The following is a 22,487-nucleotide window of genomic DNA, read 5'->3' as shown; positions in this document are numbered from 1 at the left end:
GGGCCTTAGAGCCCAAATAGTTACCCTGAACTCTGAAATGGCCCCCCCAATTGTTTACGCCACCCCACGATCAACCCGAAGCGTGGCGAGCGCAGCGGTACGCGTCCTCCGACCTTTTCATACCCCCACTATCCACGTCGGCGTGGAGTTGAGAATAGAATAGTGTGGCGAGCGCAGCGAGCCACCGAGCCCGAAGCGTGGCGAGCGGACGCGGATACCTTCACAGGTAAACGCGTCCCTTCGCGGGCTTCACAGGTGTCCGCGTCGCCATGGACACCTGTGAAGCCCGCGAGGGGACGCGTATAGCTGTGAAGGTATCCGCGTCCCCTCGCGGGGCTCGCTGCGCTCGCCACGCTTCGGGCTCGGTGGCTCGCTGCGCTCGCCACACTATTCTATTCTCAACTCCACGCCGACGTGGATAGTGGGGGTATGAAAAGGTCGGAGGACGCGTACCGCCGCCCCTCGCGGGCTCGCCACGCTTCGGGTTGACGTTGATCGTGGGGTGGCGTAAACAATTGGGGGGGCCATTTCAGAGTTCAGGGTAACTATTTGGGCTCCAAGGCCCATTTAACATTGTTTCCTATGGCCACATCGGGTCCATTGAGGCATTTAACAGTAAAATCGTGTCCATCGGGCCTTTTAACATTGATTCCTATGGCAAATCGGGAGCATCGCGTCGCGGCCAGACATAAATGTACCCGCGATGCCCGCGATGGGCGCCGTGCTAGGTAAAGAGTACCTTATATTCTAATCCAATATAACAAGATTTATGTCTTACCTGGTAAATCTTTTTTTTCGAGGACATCAGGGGCCACAGGCTTTACAGTGGGTAGTGGAGTGGGAGAGAGCTTCCAGAACCCTAGAGGTTAAACTTCAACTGCCTCCCAGGCAGCCAGGCTACTCCCCTCCTCTACCCCACCTCCAGGCCAAGTTTTTTTACAAGCCATGGCAGGAGACAAGAGAGAAGAAAGAGAAGCACCACACAGAACACAATCTGAACATGTTAGTACCCTCAACAGGGGAACAATATAACATAACAGTAACGTAACCATAACTAAAGCAGGCGCAGCAGGGAGGGATCCCGGTGGCCCCTGACGTCCTCGAAAAAAGAGATTTACCAGGTAAGACATAAATCTCGTTTTATTCGTCGGGACACATCAGGGGCCACAGGCTTTTACAGTGGAACGTCCTAAAGCAGCCACCTAAGGGTTATGGACACGCTTGTGCCGCAGCCAACACACTCTGGCCAAAGGCCGAGTCCTGGGAGGCAAACATGTCAAAAGTGTAAAAGCGCCAGAAAATATTGGCGGACGACCAAGTCACCACCTTGCAAATTTGCTCAGCTGTTGCACCGCCCCTAACAGCCCAAGACGCCCCCACAGACCTAGTGGAATGTGCCCGTATCCCTGTCGAAACCGGGAGGGAGGTGCCCAAGTAAGCCTGCCTGATGACAGAACGGATCCATCGGGCAATAGTCTGCTTAGTAGCAGCCCACCCTCTCTTCTGAAACCCATAGAGTATGAAGAGAGAGTCTGACTTGCGGAACAGCCTAGTGTGGTGCACCTAGATGCACAATGCCCGGACAACATCCCAGGAGGACCATTCAGTAGAAGCATCCGACTGTCCAACGGCTGGTACGACAATGTCCTGGTTGACATGAAAGCTGGACACCACTTTTGGTAGGTGAGAAGGGACGGTACGAAGAACCGCCTGTTCAGAATAGAAGACCAGGAAAGGGGACTTACAGGACAAAGCTGACAGGTCAGAGACTCTCCTGGCCGAAGCTATTGCCAACAAGAAAACAGCCTTCCAGGTGAGCCAACACAGGTCCACCGACCGCAAGGGCTCAAAAGCTGGGCCCTGAAGAGCAAACAGGACTAGGGAGAGGTCCTATGGGGCAACCGGGGGAACAAAGGGAGGCTGGATATGCAAGACACCCTGCAGGAATGTGCGAACATCCGGCAACAGCGCCAATCGTTGATGGAACAAGGTGGACAAGGCCGAAAATTGAACCCTCAAGGAAGATAAGCGCAACCCAGCCTCCAGGCCCTTCTGCAAGAAAGACAGAACCCTAGCCAAGCGGTAAGTCCTGGGATTGAAGCGGCGAGTTTGACACCAGGTAAAGTAAGCCCCCCAAATGTGATAAGCCCCCCGCCGAGGAAGGTTTCCTCACCTTGAGTATGGTGGAGATCACTCTTGAGTTAAAGCCCCTGGCTCTTAACAGGGAGGTCTCAGCAGCCACCCCGTCAAAGCCAGACACCTCAAATCCGGGTGTAGACACGGACCCTGAGAGAGCAGGTCTGGGCGCAGAAACCATTCCAAGTCCGATGGAAGGCTCGTGGAAAAGAATGAGTTTGGTGGGTGTCGCCAAAGAGTTCAGGAGTAGCCTCGAGAGACCACGTCCCGAACCCAAGCATATGTTGTGGATTCTAGCCAGATGGCTGAGAACTCCAACAGACGTCCGCCCACCTTGGGATCCCCCAGGTGGGGTCCCACCTTATCATGCGGAGGGTTTGTCCACTGGCTTAGGGTCGGGGCGTCTGGTGGCCCAGGGACGCTTACCCTTGGGTTTGGCGGATCTGGCACCCTGGATAGATCTAGAGGAGGCCTGTCCCCTGCCCCGGCCCTGAAAGCGGAAGGACTGGAAAGGAGCCTGGGCCCATGGGGTAGGGGCAGACGGCAGGAAAGCAGCCTTAGAAGCTGCTACCCTAGCTACCATTTTATCCAGCTCCGGTCCAAATAAGAGGGAACCCTCGAAGGGAAGAGCTTCTCATTACTGCCAACATGTATTCCTTTTATAATTCATTTCTGAGGATGTTAGCATACATTTGGCCAAATATATCTACCTGCTCCCCACGTTAAGGTCACCTCTTTAGAGAAGGTCCCTAGCACTATGGGGTTCATGCAGGGCACCCCCAAGCCAGTCCAGCAAAACCACCCCAGGGCATCACATAAATAAAATATAGCTGTGAAGTGTAATGGAGTGTAAAGTGTCATAGAATGTAGAGTATGTGTAAGCAACTAATAGTGATAAAGGGTGTGTCAAAAGTGAAAAATTGTGGAAAAAGACATATAAAAAAGACATACATAGAAAAATAATATGTTTATATGAGTCTATGTGTAAAGTAGCGATGCCCTGAAGTGGTCCAGCCAGACAAGCCCAAGGGGGCCCCGCACCCAGACAATTATCCCAAGAAAACTGAGTTATAAAGTAATTATGCCTTCATCAAAGTTGTGCAGTCATTGCTAGAACCTGCTTAAAAACATTTGAGGGTGGTGGGGGCGGGGAGCTAATAAGTCCTAATACTTTATAAATGTCAGTTATTGCACCAATGTCTACTCTTGCACCAAATCAATAGTAGGCAGCGGGGTTTCTGCAGGCACCCCCACGGCAGCCTCCGCCGCGAGAGTAGTTGTCCACTCAACGAAAGCCTTAGCCACCCAGGCAGATGCTAGGGCAGGCCGACCCGCTGCCCAGGAAGTGGTGTAAATGAGTTTTAGAAAGTCCTCCGACATCTGATCAGCTGGGTCCTTAAGGGACGCAGTAGGAATGGGCAGCGTAGAGGATTTTACTAACTTTGCCACATGTGCGTCTACGTTAGGGCCAGAGGAGGGTAGAGGGAGGAAAACCGCTTAGGCAAGCTGAGCTTCCTATTAGCTACCTCCCAAGCCTCCCTGATGACCTTAGTCAACTTCTCTGATTTAGGGAATGAAACCAGATTACGCTGAGGGTGTTTGAATATAGGGCCCGAAGATGCAGGCGGCTCAGCTGGGGTCGTCTAACTTAAGGACCTCTTTCACAGCTGTGACCAAGGCCGGCACATCAAGACAAGATGGGGGATCCTCTCTATTGCAGGCCTCCCCTTCGTCAATACCATCATCGACGCCTGCGTCTATCTGCAGGTACTGAGCGCTCCCAATGGGTATCCTGCGCCGGAGGGGCTACACCCGCCATGGGTGAGGACGGCATAACGGGCTGCTGGGGCAGCACAGCTGAGACTATCAACTAGCTGCGCCATCATCTGTACCAGTGATGAGGCTTAAGCAGGCTGAGAGGAAGCCGTAGGCGTGGGCAGCGCCTGAGCATTGTAGCAGCATAAGCCTTCCTGTACATAGTCCAGGGGGGATAGGCCGGCATTACAGGCTGTATCTTTTTGCATTTCAACCTTTTTGCATGTCAACCTTTTTGCTGTAGACCTGTTGTCCGGATCCCGACCACAATGGACCAGCTGGTACTTAGATTGATCCCCAATTAGATTGATCCCCAAGAAGCCCATCGACCCTTAATAGTTTTTTTTTTTAATTGGTTATTCTTATAAATCATGAACAAAACATTTCTTATTGATATAATAAAAGTCTGACACAAGTATTCTCAGCTTGGAAAGTTTGGTTATACCCTCTTAATCCCAACCAGAACGTCCTATTTCCCCTACAATCAGGGGAATTGTTCATTCATTCTATTAACCCTTTGAGCGTCTAATTAGGTTGACTATCAGGAGTCAGACAGCATCTCCCCACATGTGGATGATCCGGACCAGGTTTTGGAGCATTAGCAGAAGCCAGGGGTGTAGTCAGCAGCACCTGGGATTTCCTGTTTTCAGGGCAGTGTGCAAATGCTCCTGATGGATTAGCTGCCCAAGTGATAGGCTGGGATGTGTGCTATGGTAGGGGCCGCTGGAGCGTTTGTTCAATGCTGTGATTACCTGTATGCTGCTGCCCGTAACTACGCTTGCCTGTGGAATTCATCTGGTATGCTGTGACCTGCTTTATAAAATAAAGATCAAAGTCTTCACCTGAATCCCCGTGTATGTGATCCTTGTTGCACTATGAATTATGTCTACACAGGACTTTTAACTGTATCTCTTATTAGTTTGCGGACAAGATTGTATCGAGAGTGGCCTTTAACACCCCTTTTACTCTGCCGCAAAAACCCTGGGTTTTTCCCTTGTGGACCCAGGTCAGCGGCGGTGTAAAATCTGTGCCCCTTTACACGGGGCTTCTACCCAGGTCCTAACCAGGGTAGAACACGGGCAGGACCTGTGTAGTGGGCAGTGTAAACGGGTATGCTGGGTCATCCAAAAAAAAAAAAAAAACTGTAGCTAGGTCTTTCGTCCAGGACACAGAGTTCAAGGGAAATTGGTCATCAGTGTCTTTCAATGTACACACGGAAATATATATTGACCAATATCGTTCAGAAGGGCCAAAAATGAATGAAATTGGAAAAAAAACAATAATTGTACAGTGTATATGCACCGCTACCCATTTTAAAATGTGCTCCAAAAAGGACCTGTCTTTTGAATGAGGTCTTCTCTGCCAAATCTTGCTTTTTTTGGAAATGTTAGGTCCAGGAGCACCTCCAACATCTCCTTATGTTGGGGATCATACCTCTTCATTCTTCAACATGTTGGATTTAACGCATCACAATAGCAATCTCTTGAAAGGTGCGTACACACGGACAGATTTTATGTCTGATCTCTCTGGTGGAAACAAAATCCTGGAAATGTATGGGAGCAAATGACAATCATGATCAAACATTTCCACCCAAATGCAGGAAAAGAGAACAAAAAAATGCTTTGATAAATTTGTTATATCAGAATGATTTATACAATTTGTCTGACTGATCACTGTCTGTTTTCAAGGGTTTGGGAACAATTTTTTGATTGTCATTTGCTCCTATACATTTCCCGGTTTTTGTTCCCAGCAGACAGATCAGACAGAAAAATCTGTCTGTGTGTACGCACCATCAAGCTGTGCGGGGATCGCCCCCCTCTCCCTTGTTGTAACTCACCTTCATCCCAACTGTGGTGGATGGTTATAGTATGACATAGGGCCCTGAAGTTTAGGTCATTTATACCTTTTGCATCATGAGAACATAGATCTATGGAGGACGCGCGCCAATGTAGACTTGTATCGGTGTTTACGTTTGCTGCAGCTTTGGGGCCAGATTCTCTAAGCTTCAAAAGTGATAAAATGGAGAGTGATAAACAGCCAGCCAATCAGCTCCTGCCTGACATTTTTCAAAATGGATGTAGTCTATAAGAAAAGACTAAAGAAGAACCAAAAAGGTTTTTGGGGCACGCTTGATATGATATAATGAAATATAATGGATGTACAGATGATGTAAGGGTAAAACGTAACTTTTAATAAGAAGCTTTTAATACTACAATAAGTTCCTACATATATTTTTATAGACACACCGTTTATGCATTTGTTGAAGTTTACCATATATGATGGACTCCTGCCGATAATTAGGACAATTACTAAAATAAAGTATTTACAACAAGAGCGAAAATGTTTTGGGAGCATTTGCCTAATAACAATTTTTATATATAATACGGTTCCGGCAAACGAAATAGGGCACTGGTAACTGCACACCACCACTACGATATCCACTACAGTGTCAGCATAGGGGGATATGGACTGTTAAGTATGAGATGGAAGAGAGAAAAGGGGGGGTCAAGTTTGTTGTGGCTGCACCTCAGCAGTATCGACAGGCGTACTGCTCCAGTGGATAAATACAGCACTGGATGTTCCCTATAGGTCCCCCATATAGGTACTGATCCAGCCTCTCACTGCTTAGCTTCTGTGTTCGGATGGATTACAGGCGGTCCAGTGAAGTATGGCTGTATAGCCCTAGCTGGTTAATTCCGATGCCAATAGGGTGGATGAGCCAAGGTAAGCTTCTGCTGTTCAAACAGTTCAGAGCAGAGCAGCCCTGTTACCCATGTAGCATTGCAGGAGTGCTTGTACTGGCTGGATGAATGAGAGAGCCACGAAAATGAATAGTTTAGTTGAAGGAGGTGCTAACAAACCGTCCCGCCGTCACTTCCAATACGGCGCAGCAGCACGCACGGTACAATGCGAGTACCCACTACAGCCGCTCACTCCTGTGCCCCGGACTTGATCTGATCCATTAGCAGCGGTGTCTTCACCGGCCGTAGCCGGCGCAGGTAACGGGGTTAAACCCCCACACCCTGATCTCCCGTGTGACGATCGTTTCATTAGAAATACCCACCAAACATATTCTTAAACGGGAAATTTGATGTGAGAAACTGTCTGTTTGTGCGGTATAAAGACTCTATCCATTTTGTTTTTTGTACTTGTGCTCGCCTATTGCATTGACAGCAGACAATTAATTTCTATATATGTCAATCTTATTTTAGAGTGCACAATCTATGCCGCAGTGATTTAGCTACCTGTATATACTAACAGCATTCTGCTCTGATTAATACCTTAAACATTTAACCCTATATGCCTGGTGACGGCACAGATTCTCTCCAGGAGATCTGATAATACCTACTCCTAAAGCACTCAGTACCGTTTTTTTTGCTATTTGCACATGCTAATTATTCTTTAGGATCATACCCTGTACTTAATGTGTTTCATTTAAAGAACGTAGAGTCTATCTGGATAAACACTACCTGTCAACAGAATATCAGACAGCACCAACAGGGTCCTTTGGGAGACCATTGTGTGTATACGTACTATTAAGTTGTATTTACATCAATAAGCACAAAGTTTCAAGGACTGAATCACAAATTGTTCCCAGTCCTATTATCCCAATCAGTATTCGGACTCCCCGGTGTGTTTCTGGTGTCTTGAGTAATACATACACTGACACCAGGGACTACTCTCCCTCCCATCTAGGGACCGTGGGTACATTTACCAATTTTCGGATAAACCTTTCCTCAAGCCCTACGGGCTCACATTCCCACATCCCCATCCCCTTTTCATTTTAGAGGAAGCTATCGCATGATCCTCTGACTCTCATCAAATCATTCGATGCTAGCATGATGTTTGACAGCAGAGATGAGGGTTTTGTTTGTTAGCACCTCCCACCACTAAACTATCCAATTTCGTGGCTCTCTCATTCATCCAGCCAGTACAAGCACTCCTGCAATGCTACATGGGTAACAGGGCTGCTCTGCTCTGAACAGTTTGAACAGCAGAAGCTTACCTTGGCTCATCCATCCTATTGGCATCGGAATTAACCAGCTAGGGCTATACAGCCATACTTCACTGGACCGCCTGTAATCCATCCGAACACAGAAGCTAAGCAGTGAGAGGCTGGATCAGTACCTGTATGGGGGACCTATAGGGAACATCCAGTGCTGTATTCATCCACTGGAGCAGTACGCCTGTCGATACTGCTGAGGTGCAGCCACAACCCTTTTGACCCCCCCTTTCTCTCTTCCCTCATGTGTTGAACAGTCCATATCCCCCTATGCTGACACTGTAGTGGATATCGTAGTGGTGGTGTGCAGTTACCAGTGCCCTATTTCGTTTGCTGGAACCGTATTATATATAAAAATTGTTATTAGGCAAACGTTCCCAAAACATTTTCGCTCTTGTTGTAAATACTTTCTTTTAGTAATTGTCCTAATTATCGGCAGGAGTCCATCATATATGGTAAACTTCAACAAATGCATAAACGGTGTGTCTATAAAAATATATGTAGGAACTTATTGTAGTATTAAAAGCTTCTTATTAAAAGTTACGTTTTACCCTTACATCATCTGTACATCCATTATATTTCATTATATCATATCAAGCGTGCCCCAAAAACCTTTTTGGTTCTTCTTTAGTCTTTTCTTATAGACTACATCCATTTTCAGAAGATACTCTGAACTTTATTTGGGAGCACCACCAACCGTCAATTGCCAGTCAGCGTTTTTCCCGTATGGCCTTTTTCTTATGTTGGTTCATACCAATTATTACCGCTCAATTTGCACTGATTAATTGTCTTCAAAGCCTGTGCCAACCCAACCCCTATCTCAATCTGACATTTTTCAAACACAGTCTGTGACATGGCAGGTAGGAGCTGATTGGCTGGCTGTTTATCACTCTCCATTGTCTCACTTTTGATGCTTAGAGAATCTGGCTCTTTGGGCAGAACTATTCATGCAATACACTAAGACACATCGAGAACATGGTAATGGGGCAGACAGTGATGTGTGTGGAGGGATACAAAAGCAGGGCGAGTTCTACCCCTTTTACACCAAAAATCCCGGATCCGACCCAGCATTTGGAAGGATCCAAGCCGGGTTGGATCCGGGATTTACTCCCATTTACACTGCAGTGCCCACCCGCAGTGTAGACAGAGGCGGCACTTGGAGATGACATCTCCAAGCGCCGGGACCGCGGTGATCCTCGCGGAAACACTGATCGCCGCGCTGGGGGCAGCCCAGCACCAAGGTAAGCTGCTGGGCTGCCCCCAGCCCCCTTGCAGCCCCCCCCCAGCCATGGATGTCACACACAGGCATCCATTCACCTCCTCCGCTGCCGCCGCTGTGGTCCGCAGGTTGGACGTCCCCCATTGTTGTAAACGGGAGCCGGGTCAGATGACACGGTGTACCCGTTTACACTGCCTTCTACCCAGGTCCTAGAAGTCCCATGTAAAGGGACACGGGGTGACCCATTTACACTGCCTCTGACCCGCCGAAGACCCGGAGTTTTGAGGCGGTGTAAAAGGGGTCTTAGTTTAGATCAGACATGTCCAAACTATGGCCCTCCAGCTGTTGTGAAACTACAAGTCCCATCCTGCCTTGCCACAGTTTTGCTATAAAGGATCACCTTTTATTATGTCCAACATTTCCTTTTTTTTTCTCTTGTTACTTTTATTATTTATTACATGACAATATATTTCTGTGCGCTAAACCCTTATACAGCGTACACACATTTTTTTATTCAGCTATTTTATTTATTAAGTGACATAAAAAGAGGACACACAGTACAGTTATACAGACATATATCCTATCAAATAAAAGGCTACTGCTGCTCCTCACCTCTGCGGGGGGGAATTCAAGTGTTTTGTTTGACAACGGCGCAAGACGGAGCAATTCAGGTGTTGCTCTGGCTGCGCACAGTCGCTGGAGCGGACATTACTGTGGTATATAAACACTACAGGGTAAATTTACTAACATGGTAGTTCTATTGAAGATCGGACATTGCTATAGGCAACCAAACGTTCTATAAATAAACACAAAAAGGTATAAAAACATTACAATAGTTTAGCAAAAACCTTCATAACTTGAATCCTTCATATATGGAAAAAAGATCTTATCTAGCACTTTCTAGAGCAGGCATGGTCAAACGATGGACCGCCAGCTGTTGTGAAACTACATGTCCCATCATGCCTTGCTACAGTTTTGCGAATAGGCAATGCTAAAACTATGACAAGGCATGCTGGGATGTGTAGTTTCACAACCACTGGAGGACCACAGTTTGGACATGCCTGTTCTAGAAGATAATCTCTAGAATCTGGTTGCTACGGGCAATATCTCTCACTTACATAAACGTACACTTTAGTAAATATCGCCCACGTTTCACCCGTGTAATTGCGTGTGGCTTATCTGGTGTTTGACAAAAGTGGATTTCTTTGCGAAGCATTTCCCGCACTCGGAGCATAAAAACGGTTTCTCGCCGGTGTGAGTTCTCCGATGGTCGACGAGATTTGATTTCTGTTTAAAACATTTGCCGCAGTCGGCGCAGGAATACGGCTTTTCACCCGTGTGAGTTCTCTGGTGAATGACCAAGATGGATTCCTGCGTGAAGCACTTGCCGCATTCGGAGCAAGGAAACGGCTTCTCCCCTGTGTGAATCCGCTGATGTTTGATATAACTCGACTTCAACCGGAAACGTTTTCCACACTCGGGACACGGAAACGGCTTCTCGCCGGTGTGAAGTCTCTGGTGGTGGATGAGGCCCGATCTCTGCTTAAAGCGTTTCCCGCAGTCGGAGCAAGAGAACGGCTTCTCGCCCGTATGGATTCTCTGGTGGATCACCAGGATGGATTTCTGTGTAAAACATTTCCCACATTCGGAACAGGGAAAAGGTTTCCCCTCGGTGTGAGTCCTCTGGTGTTTCTCGAGGCTGGCTTTCTGCGTAAAACATTTCCCACACTCGGCGCACGGAAACGGCTTCTCCCCTGCATGCAGCCTCTGGTGGTAAACCAGATTAGTCTCTTGTGTAAAACATTTCCCACACTCAGGACAACGGAATGGCTTCTCACCTGTGTGGACTCTCTGATGTTTGACAAAATCAGATTTCTGGGCGAAGCACTTGCCGCACTCCGAGCACGGAAACGGCTTCTCGCCCGTGTGAATTCTCAGGTGGGTTTTCAGCTTTGATCTGTGTTTAAAACATTTCCCACACTCTGAACATGTAAAAGGTTTCTCAACGGTAGGTTTTTTATACTGCGGCTGTGAGGGAAAACCCGAGGTGCATCCTGGGCAGGACAACTTCTCTCTCCCTCCTGTGTGGATCGTAGCTTTCTGTATAAAATGTCTCCCGCATTCCGCACATGAAAATGTTTTTTTTCCGGTGTGGACTCTCTGATGTATAATGAGACCCGACCTCTGGGTGAAGCGCTTGCCGCAGTCAGTACATGAAAACGGCTTCTCGCCGGTGTGAATCCGCTGGTGTTCTGCCAGAATTGATTTGCGCGTAAAACATTTCCCACAGTCGGAACATAAAAACGGCCTCTCGTCTCTGTGAGTCCTCTGATGCCGTGTGAGTGCTGCATTCTGGGTAAAACACTTGTCGCATTCGAAGCAGGGAAATATTTTACCACCTGTGCTGACCAGGCTGCGTGTAACGGTATCTGGATTACCAGGCAGGTGATCCTCATGTATAGATACAGATTGGCGGAACTGACGTGCGTTGGTATTACCAGCAGGATTGTCTGCTTTTTTACAACCAGAGGATACAAGTTGACATCGCCCTGAGGCTTTATTGCTGCTGCGTCCATCTGCTGGGAACAAATTCAATTGTGTGAAAACATTATTTTATTACAAAATATATATATATATATATATATATATATATATATATATATATATATATATATATATATATATATATATATATATATATACACACAACCGACACAGTTTGGTCAATATCTATCTACTGAAATACAGATCAGAATGTGCTAGGAGCACCACAGTAGATAATACCACCATAGGCAGGAAAGAGGAAGGAACTGCACTGGTTATGAAAGGTGCAGGGTGCTAGAATGAACACTATATATCACTCTTTATGTATGATATACACCAGAGAGTGCAGGGAGGAGACTGGTCAGATCTCTGGGCTGGTAACACACAGAGACATGATGTGAGGGGGGAGAGCAGGAGTATAATAGGGGCTGATGGCTCCTGATGTATGAGATACACCATAGAGTGCGGGGAGGAGACTGGTCAGATCTCTGGGCTGGTAACACACAGTGACATGATGTGAGGGGGAGAGCAGGAGTATAATGGGGCTGATGGCTACTGATGTATGAGATACACCAGAGAGTGCGGTGAGGAGACTGGTCAGATCTCTGGGCTGGTAACACACAGTGACATGATGTGAGGGGGAGAGCAGGAGTATAATAGGGGCTGATGGCTCCTGATGTATGAGATATACCAGAGAGTGTGGGGAGGAGACTGGTCAGATCTCTGGGCCGGTAACACACAGTGACATGATGTGAGGGGAGAGCAGTGGTATAATAGGGGCTGATGGTTTCTGATGTATGAGATACACTAGAGAGTGCGGTGAGGAGACTGGTCAGATCTCTGGGCCGGTAACACACAGTGACATGATGTGAGGGGAGAGCAGGGGTATAATAGGGGCTGATGGCTCCTGATGTATGAGATACACCAGAGAGTGTGGGGAGGAGACTGGTCAGATCTCTGGGCTGGTAACACAGTGACATGATGTGAGGGGGAGAGCAGGAGTATAATAGGGGCTGATGGCTCCTGATGTATGAGATACGCCAGAGAGTGTGGGGAGGAGACTGGTCAGATCTCTGGGCTGGTAACACACAGTGACATGATGTGAGGGGGAGAGCAGGAGTATAATAGGGGCTGATGGCTCCTGATGTATGAGATACACCAGAGAGTGCGGGGAGGAGACTGGTCAGATCTCTGGGCTGGTAACACACAGTGACATGATGTGAGGGGAGAGCAGGAGTATAATAGGGGCTGATGGCTCCTGATGTATGAGATACACCAGAGAGTGCGGGGAGGAGACCGGTCAGATCTCTGGGCTGGTAACACACAGTGACATGATGTGAGGGGGAGAGCAGGAGTATAATAGGGGCTGATGGCTCCTGATGTATGAGATACACCAGAGAGTGCGGGGAGGAGACTGGTCAGATCTATGGGCTGGTAACACACAGTGACATGATGTGAGGGGAGAGCAGGAGTATAATAGGGGCTGATGGTTGCTGATGTATGAGATACACCAGAGAGTGCGGGAAGGAGACTGGTCAGATCTCTGGGCTGGTAACACACAGTGACATGATGTGAGGGGGAGAGCAGGAGTATAATAGGGGCTGATGGCTCCTGATGTATGATATACACCAGAGACTGCGGGGAGGAGACTGGTCAGATCTCTGGGCTGGTAACACACAGTGACATGATGTGAGGGGAGAGCACGAGTATAATAGGGGCTGATGGCTCCTAATGTATGAGATAAACCAGAGAGTGCAGGGAGGAGACTGGTCAGATCTCTGAGCTGGTAACACACAGTGCCATGATGTGAGGGGGAGAGCAGGAGTATAATAGGGGCTGATGGCTCCTGATGTATGAGATACACCAGAGAGTGCGGGGAGGAGACTGGTCAGATCTCTGGGCTGGTAACACACAGTGACATGATGTGAGGGGAGAGCAGGAGTATAATAGGGGCTGATGGCTCCTGATGCATGAGATACACCAGACAGTGTGGGGAGGAGACTGGTCAGATCTCTGGGCTGGGAACACACAGTGACATGCTGTGAGGGGGAGAGCAGGAGTATAATAGGGGCTGATGGCTCCTGATGTATGAGATACACCAGAGAGTGCGGGGAGGAGACTGGTCAGATCTCTGGGCTGGTAACACACAGTGACATGATGTGAGGGGAGAGCACGAGTATAATAGGGGCTGATGGCTCCTAATGTATGAGATAAACCAGAGAGTGCAGGGAGGAGACTGGTCAGATCTCTGAGCTGGTAACACACAGTGCCATGATGTGAGGGGGGAGAGCAGGAGTATAATAGGGGCTGATGGCTCCTGATGTATGAGATACACCAGAGAGTGCGAGGAGGTGACGGTCAGATCTCTGGCCTGGTAACACACAGTGACATGATGTGAGGGGGAGAGCAGGAGTATAATAGGGGCTGATGGCTCCTGATGAATGAGATACACCAGAGAGTGCGGGAGGAGACTGGTCAGATCTCTGGGCTGGTAACACACAGTGACATGATGTGAGGGGGAGAGCAGGAGTATAATAGGGGCTGATGGCTCCTGATGTATGAGGTACACCAGAGAGTGCGGGGAGGAGACTGGTCAGATCTCTGGGCTGGTAACACACAGTGACATGATGTGAGGGGGAGAGCAGGAGTATAATAGGGGCTGATGGCTCCTGATGTATGAGATACACCAGAGAGTGCAGGGAGGAGACTGGTCAGATCTCTGGGCTGGTAACACACAGTGACATGATGTGAGGGGGAGAGCAGGAGTATAATAGGGGCTGATGGCTGCTGATGTATGAGATACACCAGAGAGTGCGGGGAGGAGACTGGTCAGATCTCTGGGCTGGTAACACACAGTGACATGATGTGAGGGGTAGAGCAGGAGTATAATAGGGGCTGATGGCTCCTGATGTATGAGATACACCAGACAGTGTGGGGAGGAGACTGGTCAGATCTCTGGGCTGGTAACACACAGTGACATGATGTGAGGGGGAGAGCAGGAGTATAATAGGGGCTGATGGCTCCTGATGTATGAGATACACCAGAGGGTGCGGGGAGGAGATTGGCCAGATCTCTGGTCTGGTAACACACAGTGACATGATGTGAGGGGGAGAGCAGGAGTATAATAGGGGCTGATGGCTCCTGATGTTTGACATACACCAGAGAGTGTGGGGAGGAGACTGGTCAGATCTCTGGGCTGGTAACACACAGTGACATGATGTGAGGGGGAGAGCAGGAGTATAATAGGGGCTGATGGCTCCTGATGTATGAGATACACCAGAGAGTGCGGGGAGGAGATTGGTTAGATCACTGGGCTGGTAACACACAGTGACATGATGTGAGGGGGAGAGCAGGAGTATAATAGGGGCTAATGGCTCCTGATGTATGAGATACACCAGAGGGTGCGGGGAGGAGACTGGTCAGATCTCTGGTTCTGGTAACACACAGTGACATGATGTGAGGGGGAGAGCAGGAGTATAATAGGGGCTGATGGCTCCTGATGTATGAGATACACCAGATAGTGCGGGGAGGAGACTGGTCAGATCTCTGGGCTGGTAACACACAGTGACATGATGTGAGGGGTGAGCAGGAGTATAATAGGGGCTGATGGCTCCTGATGTATGAGGTACACCAGAGAGTGCAGGGAGGAGACTGGTCAGATCTCTGTGCTGGTAACACACAGTGACATTATGTGAGGGGGAGAGCAGTAGTATAATAGGGACTGATGGCTCCTGATGTATGAGATACACCAGAGAGTGCGGGGAGGAGACTGGTCAGATCTCTGGGCTGGTAACACACAGTGACATGATGTGAGGGGGAGAGCAGGAGTATAATAGGGGCTGATGGTTCCTGATGTATGAGATACTCCAGAGTGTGTGGGGAGGAGACTGGTCAGATATCTGGGCTGGTAACACACAGTGACATGATGTGAGGGGAGAGCAGGTGTATAATAGGGACTGATGGCTCCTGATGTATGAGATACACCAGAGAGTGAGGGGAGGAGACTGGTCAGATCTCTGAGCTGGTAACACACAGTGACATGATGTGAGGGGAGAGCAGGTGTATAATAGGGGCTGATGGCTCCTGATGTATGAGATACTCCAGAGTGTGTGGGGAGGAGACTGGTCAGATCTCTGAGCTGGTAACACACAGTGACATGATGTGAGGGGGAGAGCAGGAGTATAATAGGGGCTGATGGCTCCTGATGTATGAGATACACCAGAGAGTGCAGGGAGGAGACTGGTCAGATCTCTGGGCTGGTAACACACAGTGACATGATGTGAGGGGGAGAGCAGGAGTATAATAGGGGCTGATGGCTCCTGATGTATGAGATACACCAGAGAGTGCGGGGAGGAGACTGGTCAGATCTCTGGGCTGGTAACACACAGTGACATGATGTGAGGGGGAGAGCAGGAGTATAATAGGGGCTGATGGCTCCTGATGTATGAGATAAGAGATTGCTGTAGTGACAGAACCAGGAGAATATGTGACTCTGTACTTAGTGGCTGTGACTCACCTGTGCTAATACCTGTAGGTATTTCCTCCTCTTTAATAGTCACCTCTATCTCTTCCTCCTCATCTTTTATTTCTTCTTTAATGATAATATTAAAATCACTGAGGTTTTCTCCCTGGAGGTTTCAGAAAGTAACAGTATTAGCAATGGCTGGAAGATACAGCGGGATTAGAGGATGAGAGGGGGTTACACTGCAGATGTGGGGATGTCACTGTAAGCCGGCTGTAATACAAGCATGATGATGACATGTAGGAGCCTATTGGTCAATACACAGAGGCTTAAAGCTCATACCCAATTGTTTAATAACGGACCAGTATGTGACTGATGATTAGCTAATAATAATAATATACGCAGCGGCATGTGAGCATACGCTGAAAAAACATCATGGAAGAAAGTGGCGGGACCGGCTGGCCCAGGCTGGATGTGGTTCATTCAAGACTTGTAAAACATTTCCAGATATATTGCGTGGGGGGGCCTGGATCATGGGAGCCGGTGGCCAGCCTGTAGCTCATCAGCTGTTGTAATACTACAAGTCCCAGCATGCTTTACCAGCTGATCAGTTGGAGGGTATGCTGGGATTTCTCAGCTACGGGTTGGCCAGGCCTGGGACAGAGTGTGGTTCTTCCTTACACACAGTCCTAGCGGGTTTACATAGAGAATAGGTATACATACGGTAGGGTTATAGTCCTACAGTAGAATCTATATTTTCTAGATTTATACCTAATGGTGAACACACGTCTCAGGTTATCTGCTCTAGGTCATAAGGTGCCTTCTACCCAGAAGCCACCTTGCCTGGATTATGTGTTGTCTGCATGCAAGTACATGCGAACCTTCCAGCTACCTGGTAGTCTTGCAGGCCACTGTGATCTTCATCTGTGTGGTCCCGGGAGGAAGGAGAAGACGGACACTCTGGGGCGGTTCTGCTACTGGATCCATCTGTAAGACACACGACCAGAGACCGAGAAAAGACAACACTGAGACAACTCGTTCTCGGAATCCAGATCCGACAGAAAAACTCCAGAATAAGAACTATGTCCACCACATGTGGTGTAAGCAGATGACTTGATAAAATAAAAATTCTGTGGTGGAATAAATGATGAACTCCAAAAGCCTTACACCAGATGTTCACCAGAACTTCCAAGTAGAGGTGGTGAAGGCCGCACGGTGGCACATACCAGGTGATAAGCACCATAATATCAGAACTGGAGAGGTCCAAACCTCTCTGGAACTGGAGAGGTCGCAACTAGAAGAACTTACTCACACTCCCCCTGCTCTAAGGTCACGTGAGGAACAGGGAGGTGCCCAGCCTCCTGAGGGTGGGAGAACCCACATATTATATTCCGAGCCTCCAGGCAGATAACGGGAAGGTCACAATCCACTCAGGACTTCCCATGTCTCCTAATATGAGAACGTGGAATATGATTTTCCTCTACTTAGTGATTATTACTCACCTGTGCTGTTATCTGTAGGGATTTCCTCCTCCTCATCCTCCTGGTCACCCATCACATACGTCTCCTCTTCTCCATCTGTATCTTCGACTTTAATATTGATGAGGTCTTCATCCTAAATAATCCACACAGCAATAAAATACGATGGAATGATGTATTTTAATGAAGATTAACAGACAAATATCAGTGTATAGGATGCATACATCTCCTCTACAAATCATATATTGGGGATGCAATAGAAATCCCGGCACTTTGTCCCTCTATGGGTGGCGAGTGTAGCGAGGCACTGGGCTTGCTGCATGGAGAGCGCAACAAGCCCGCAAGGGGGGGCGATCAACGTGTCCCCCTTGTCGGGATTTCAGTGGTCGGGAGGTTGACCGCCGGGATTCCATACTGATCCCATATCTTGTAGTCACATTTGTACTTTGGTATCTGACGAGACTGTTAGCAGTTCCACCTACCTGATCTTCCTGTGGGACCCTGTGATTCTCCTCTGTGTGGTTCTGGAAATGCAGAGGACGGGGACATCTCTCTGGGGTATTCCTGTTACTGGGCCCATCTGTAGGAGACACACAGTGACTGAGTACATTGTATATATGTGATTATCCTGGGAATACAGAGGACGGGGGACATCTCTCTGGTGTATTCCTGTTACTGGCCCATCTGTAGGAGACACACAGTGACTGAGGACATGGTATATATGTGATTATCCTGGGAATACAGAGGACGGGGACATCTCTCTGGGTTATCTCTGTTACTGGCCCCATCTGTAGGAGACACGCAGTGACTGAGGACATGGTATATATGTGGTTATCCTGGGAATACAGAGGACGGGGACATCTCTCTGGGGTATTCCTGTTACTGGCCCATCTGTAGGAGACACGCAGTGACTGAGGACATTGTATATATGTGATAATCCTGGGAATACAGAGGACGGGGACATCTCTCTGGGGTATCTCTGTTACTGGACCCATCTGTAGGAGACACGCAGTGACTGAGGACATGGTATATATGTGATTATCCTGGGAATACAGAGGACGGGGACATCTCTCTGGGGTATTCCTGTTACTGGCCCCATCTGTAGGAGACACGCAGTGACTGAGGACATGGTATATATGTGATTATCCTGGGAATACAGAGGACGGGGACATCTCTCTGGGGTATTCCTGTTACTGGGCCCATATGTAGGAGACACACAGTGACTGAGGACATTGTATATATGTGATTATCCTGGGAATACAGAGGACGGGGACATCTCTCTGGGGTATTCCTGTTACTGGGCCCATATGTAGGAGACACACAGTGACTGAGGACATTGTATATATGTGATTATCCAGGGAATACAGAGGACGGGGACATCTCTCTGGGGTATCTCTGTTACTGGGCCCATATGTAGGAGACACACAGTGACTGAGGACATTGTATATATGTGATTATCCTGGGAATACAGAGGACGGGGACATCTCTCTGGGGTATTCCTGTTACTGGCCCATCTGTAGGAGACACGCAGTGACTAAGGACATTGTATATATGTGATTATCCTGGGAATAAAGAGGCCGGGGACATCTCTCTGGGGTATTCCTGTTACTGGCCCATCTGTAGGAGACACACAGTGACTGAGGACACTGTATATATGTGATTATCCTGGGAATACAGAGGATGGGGACATCTCTCTGGGGTATTCCTGTTACTGGGCCCATCTGTAGGAGACACGCAGTGACTGAGGACATGGTATATATGTGATTATCCTGGGAATACAGAGGACAGGGACATCTCTCTGGGGTATCTCTGTTACTGGGCCCATCTGTAGGAGACACGCAGTGACTGAGGACATGGTATATATGTGATTATCCTGGGAATACAGAGGACGGGGACATCTCTCTGGGGTATCTCTGTTACTGGGCCCATCTGTAGGAGACACACAGTGACTAAGGACATGGTATATATGTGATTATCCTGGGAATACAGAGGACGGGGACATCTCTCTGGGGTATTCCTGTTACTGGGCCATCTGTAGGAGACACACAGTGACTGAGGACATGGTATATATGTGATTATCCTGGGAATACAGAGGACGGGGACATCTCTCTGGGGTATCTCTGTTACTGGGCCCATCTGTAGGAGACACACAGTGACTGAGGACATTGTATATATGTGATTATCCTGGGAATACAGAGGACGGGGACATCTCTCTGGGGTATTCCTGTTACTGGGCCCATCTGTAGGAGACACACAGTGACTGAGGACATGGTATATATGTGATTATCCTGGGAATACAGAGGACAGGGACATCTCTCTGGGGTATCTCTGTTACTGGGCCGATCTGTAAGAGACACGCAGTGACTGAGGACATGGTATATATGTGATTATCCTGGGAATACAGAGGACGGGGACATCTCTCTGGGGTATTCCTGATACTGGGCCCATCTGTAGGAGACACACAGTGACTAAGGACATGGTATATATGTGATTATCCTGGGAATACAGAGGACGGGGACATCTCTCTAGGGTATTCCTGTTACTGGGCCCATCTGTAGGAGACACACAGTGACTGAGGACATTGTATATATGTGATTATCCTGGGAATACAGAGGACGGGGACATCTCTCTGGGGTATTCCTGTTACTGGGCCCATCTGTAGGAGACACACAGTGACTGAGGCCATTGTATATATGTGATTATCCTGGGAATACAGAGGACGGGGACATCTCTCTGGGGTATTCCTGTTACTGGCCCCATCTGTAGGAGACACACAGTGACTGAGGACATGGTATATATGTGATTATCCTGGGAATACAGAGGACGGGGACATCTCTCTGGGGTATCCCTGTTACTGGGCCCATCTGTAGGAGACACACAGTGACTGAGGACATTGTATATATGTGATTATCCTGGGAATACAGAGGACGGGGACATCTCTCTGGGGTATCTCTGTTACTGGGCCCATCTGTAGGAGACACACAGTGACTGAGTACATTGTATATATGTGATTATCCTGGGAATACAGAGGACGGGGACATCTCTCTGGGGTATTCCTGTTACTGGGCCCATCTGTAGGAGACACGCAGTGACTGAGGACATGGTATATATGTGATTATCCTGGGAATACAGAGGACGGGGACATCTCTCTGGGGTATTCCTGTTACTGGCCCCATCTGTAGGAGACACGCAGTGACTGAGGACATTGTATATATGTGATTATCCTGGGAATACAGAGGACGGGGACATCTCTCTGGGGTATCTCTGTTACTGGGCCCATCTGTAGGAGACACACAGTGACTGAGGACATTGTATATATGTGATTATCCTGGGAATACAGAGGACGGGGACATCTCTCTGGGGTATCTCTGTTACTGGCCCCATCTGTAGGAGACACGCAGTGACTGAGGACATTGTATATATATATGTGATTATCCTGGGAATACAGAGGCCGGGGACATCTCTCTGGGGTATTCCTGTTACTGGCCCATCTGTAGGAGACACACAGTGACTGAGGACACTGTATATATGTGATTATCCTGGGAATACAGAGGACGGGGACATCTCTCTGGGGTATTCCTGTTACTGGGCCCATCTGTAGGAGACACGCAGTGACTGAGGACATGGTATATATGTGATTATCCTGGGAATACAGAGGACAGGGACATCTCTCTGGGGTATCTCTGTTACTGGGCCCATCTGTAGGAGACACGCAGTGACTGAGGACATGGTATATATGTGATTATCCTGGGAATACAGAGGACGGGGACATCTCTCTGGGGTATCTCTGTTACTGGGCCCATCTGTAGGAGACACACAGTGACTAAGGACATGGTATATATGTGATTATCCTGGGAATACAGAGGACGGGGACATCTCTCTGGGGTATTCCTGTTACTGGGCCCATCTGTAGGAGACACACAGTGACTGAGGACATTGTATATATGTGATTATCCTGGGAATACAGAGGACGGGGACATCTCTCTGGGGTATTCCTGTTACTGGGCCCATCTGTAGGAGACACACAGTGACTGAGGACATGGTATATATGTGATTATCCTGGGAATACAGAGGACAGGGACATCTCTCTGGGGTATCTCTGTTACTGGGCCCATCTGTAGGAGACACGCAGTGACTGAGGACATGGTATATATGTGATTATCCTGGGAATACAGAGGACGGGGACATCTCTCTGGGGTATCTCTGTTACTGGGCCCATCTGTAGGAGACACACAGTGACTAAGGACATGGTATATATGTGATTATCCTGGGAATACAGAGGACGGGGACATCTCTCTGGGGTATTCCTGTTACTGGGCCCATCTGTAGGAGACACACAGTGACTGAGGACATTGTATATATGTGATTATCCTGGGAATACAGAGGACGGGGACATCTCTCTGGGGTATTCCTGTTACTGGGCCCATCTGTAGGAGACACACAGTGACTGAGGACATGGTATATATGTGATTATCCTGGGAATACAGAGGACGGGGACATTTCTCTGGGGTATTCCTGTTACTGGGCCCATCTGTAGGAGACACACAGTGACTGAGGACATTGTATATATGTGATTATCCTGGGAATACAGAGGACGGGGACATCTCTCTGGGGTATTCCTGTTACTGGGCCCATCTGTAGGAGACACACAGTGACTGAGTACATGGTATATATGTGATTATCCTGGGAATACAGAGGATGGGGACATCTCTCTGGGGTATCTCTGTTACTGGCCCCATCTGTAGGAGACACACAGTGACTGAGGACATTGTATATATGTGATTATCCTGGGAATACAGAGGACGGGGACATCTCTCTGGGGTATCTCTG

The 22,487-nt window shown here is 48.3% G+C and overlaps 2 protein-coding genes and 1 pseudogene across 2 annotated transcripts in view; 2 read left to right on the top strand and 1 right to left on the bottom strand.

Annotated features, from left to right (window-relative positions):
* The window catches only part of LOC146009910 (uncharacterized), a 272,626-nt gene that overhangs the window by 114,249 nt on the left and 135,890 nt on the right, over positions 1 to 22,487 (top strand). The gene's annotated exons all lie outside the window — the stretch shown is intronic.
* On the top strand, positions 8,002 to 8,120 carry LOC146011790 (5S ribosomal RNA; annotated as a pseudogene).
* Positions 9,661 to 22,487, bottom strand: part of LOC146009924 (uncharacterized) — a 29,228-nt gene continuing 16,401 nt past the window's right edge. The window contains exons 3-7 of the mRNA XM_083150560.1: positions 18,140 to 18,237; positions 17,682 to 17,793; positions 17,072 to 17,166; positions 16,234 to 16,345; positions 9,661 to 11,752 (exon numbers count right to left, since the gene is read on the bottom strand). Coding sequence (XP_083006686.1) covers positions 10,326 to 11,752; positions 16,234 to 16,345; positions 17,072 to 17,166; positions 17,682 to 17,793; positions 18,140 to 18,237 — 1,844 coding nt within the window. The 3' untranslated portion in view covers positions 9,661 to 10,325. The remainder of the gene's footprint in view (positions 11,753 to 16,233; positions 16,346 to 17,071; positions 17,167 to 17,681; positions 17,794 to 18,139; positions 18,238 to 22,487) is intronic.

The sequence above is a fragment of the Crinia signifera genome, chromosome 6 (genome assembly GCF_055691185.1).
Source record: "Crinia signifera chromosome 6, ASM5569118v1, whole genome shotgun sequence".
Classification (NCBI taxonomy): Eukaryota; Metazoa; Chordata; class Amphibia; order Anura; family Myobatrachidae; genus Crinia; species Crinia signifera.
Note: the sequence above shows the minus strand (reverse complement) of the source record. Positions and strands in the feature narration are given on the sequence as shown.